The 2,751-nt window shown below is 41.8% G+C and overlaps 1 protein-coding gene across 1 annotated transcript; it reads right to left on the bottom strand.

The window, feature by feature from the left end:
* Positions 1–1,747: 1,747 nt before the first annotated feature.
* LOC140853714 (pathogenesis-related protein 1-like) lies at positions 1,748–2,508 on the bottom strand. The gene is made up of 2 exons (XM_073248580.1): positions 2,306–2,508; positions 1,748–2,220 (listed from the first exon to the last, which is right to left on the bottom strand). The coding sequence occupies exons 1-2, from the start codon at positions 2,484–2,486 to the stop codon at positions 1,925–1,927; spliced, it is 477 nt and encodes a 158-aa protein (XP_073104681.1). The 5' UTR covers positions 2,487–2,508; the 3' UTR covers positions 1,748–1,924.
* Between the last annotated feature and the right edge of the window lie 243 nt (positions 2,509–2,751).

Here is a 2,751-nt window from a genome sequence, read left to right as displayed (position 1 = left end):
ATAATGCTAGCTGGATAACAAATCAGCTGGATAACAAACTTTGGTGCCCTTTTCTTGCTAACTAAATTAAGTTGTATAACGCATCTTCAAACTCTTCTCCTTTTCTTATCTATAGAATGATTTCATGTACGGATCCATCTTCCACCTACCATAGGGTTTTGATGACAATAGCTTGTATTATTTAATATGGTATGAGAAAATTTTGCCGTCGTCAAGGTTCAAGGCGGAGATTTTGACGGAAGGATGCACCCCGCAGACAGAAAGGCGCAGGCCTTACGGTGGTATAGCGTCACAAAACGGAGAGCTAGGCTTCCAGAAATCTTATCTCCCTCTTGTTTCTTACTGACGAACGTCCTATCAGAGACCTGGGCTTCTATAAATCTTATCTCCCTCTTATTTCTTACTAAAAATCGTCATATCTTTCATCGGGTCAAAAAGATGATTCATAGTCTCGTATGGGCGGCAAGAAAAGGAATTGCAAGTTTCTTTCTCTAACTAATTTATAGGACTCAAATTGGGACAGGACAACAAAGTGTTGTAGTTCTATATTGACTGATAAGAAAAAAAAATATCATATAAGTTTATTCGTCCTACCGTCAACCTTCTAAAAACTTGAGTTTTTGACGACTGATATCAGAGCTATGCCTAATGTACATTCCAACCTTCATTATTGATCTATAATTTTTATTGAGAGATATTAAAGTCGAGGAAGACCTTGGCCATAAATGGCCCCCCACTCTCGAGCCATCCATGATAAGGACATTTGGTGGAGAAGACTGCCAAAATTTTACATTTATAAAAAAAATGCTATGTGGGTTTGTTAATCTGAATTGATCCTCCTCCCAATAGTTTAAACATTTAGATTGTGAGAGTACGGCATTTGGCCCACTCAAATATATATGAAGCACTAAAGCCAACATGGTATAACCTGACATGGCCAATATAAGATGTTGAGATGCATGTTTCTTGAGAAAGGTTGCATGGATATGGCGTGTAAGAATCTACATATTTTGTCCTAACAAATGTAGCTGCCAATACGCTTTTAATACAGGGATTATAACCAAACTTATTAGGATATATAAACAGTCTTTTGGGAAGAGTTAATAATATCTGCAATGAGAGATCTTCATCGAGGAGTTGTTACCAGAGAAATATTGTATTTGGATGACTATAATGCCTAGTTGGCTCAACCACGAAAAAATTTTCTACCCTGGTGGAATCAAGTAACCTATCTAAAACAGTTCGATTGGATGTATCTGATTCCGAGTGGAATTCGCTAACCGACTTTACAGTCCATGTATAGTGCATACCACCCTCAACAGACCAAAACGAGTGATATATGGGATAGTCCAAATACCAAGTTTTCAGGTCTTAGTCCCATGCTGGATATGTACTATTACATAGTAACATAAGCAGAGTCGTTGATGGGTCACTGCTGAGCTCGGTACCGTGACCTTGTAACTCTGGTCGGGAGGATATGGAATATTGGCCGAAGAATTGGTCTCTTATCCACAAACTAACTCATCAGTGGTAAAATCTATCCAGGTGCATAGCACTAGAATAAAATGCCAAGCGAGTGAAAGTACTCGGATAGAATCAAGTTCATAAGGACAGTAAAAAGCTGAGGTACTCGACCGGATGAGCATTATTTTTCTCCTTTTTTCTGCTTTGAAATATACTTTTTTTTTTTCAATTTATTTTATGTAAATCTGATGCATTGTGGAAAAAAAGGTTCACAAATCTGGCATACACACACTAAACCGGTTGGTTTATTTATTTCAGAAAATCATAGATAGGCACTCAGTAGAAAAGAAAAGCATGGAAACAACAAGAACAACCTCGCAAACACCCACTCCAAAAGCAATCTCTCGCTTGCTATAGTACTATTGCACCACCAAGTGTGCGAGCTCAAACCCGAACCACTTCAGACATAGGCACCAGGGTTGGCCAGGACGTAGGCCTCTGCTGCCTTGATGGTCGCGGTCACTGCTTCCTTTCCCTTGGCTACCTCATCCTTGTTGTCAACTCCTGGTAATGGCTTATAGGTTGTGACCACCTTGCACACGCACCCTCCCTTGCTGGTTTGCTCGAACTTGAACTGGGTTGAGGCTGACTCGATCTTCTTCCCGAGATCACCGCCTTCGATCAGGCTTTGCTTGAACTCAAACTTGTCAAAGTCCACAAAGTCCAGACGCTCCTTCACATACCCAAATGGCATCGCTACAAATATTGCACCAATCTTAAGTGCATGAAATATATACCGATAATTAAGACAAGAAAATTTCAAAGATGTGGATTGCAATACCTGAGGTGAAGTTGAGCTGCCTGACGCTTCCGACGCTGCCTTCACCTTGGATACCCACGGCGCTTGCGACGATGTTGGGCAGGAGTTTAGGGGCCAGGTTGTGCCAGTCGAGGACCGCCTTGAACAGCCTTGCGGCGGGGGCCGGGGACTCGATCTCGAGGGTCCAAGTGGAGGGACTCATGGTTTAAACTGGATTGTTTCCTAGGCTTCACTTATACTACTACTGGGTTGTGGTGAGTGAAAATGAGATGGAGAATGGTGAGCAAGGGATGGGGGTTTTATAGAGGTTTTGTGTGGGATGGTAGGTATGGAACCAAGAAGCACGTGTGCCGGTTTATTCAAATTTGGGCAGCGTTCTTTGCTAACTGCTGTCTAAGAAAATGGAGGAAAGATGCGCGTGGGAGAGAGGTAGTTAGGTGTCTCACATCGAGGTTAGGTTTGAGTTA

Source organism: Elaeis guineensis, chromosome 14 (genome assembly GCF_000442705.2).
Source record: "Elaeis guineensis isolate ETL-2024a chromosome 14, EG11, whole genome shotgun sequence".
Classification (NCBI taxonomy): Eukaryota; Viridiplantae; Streptophyta; class Magnoliopsida; order Arecales; family Arecaceae; genus Elaeis; species Elaeis guineensis.
The sequence above is the reverse complement of the archived record's forward strand: the minus strand, read 5'-3'. Positions and strand labels throughout refer to the sequence as shown.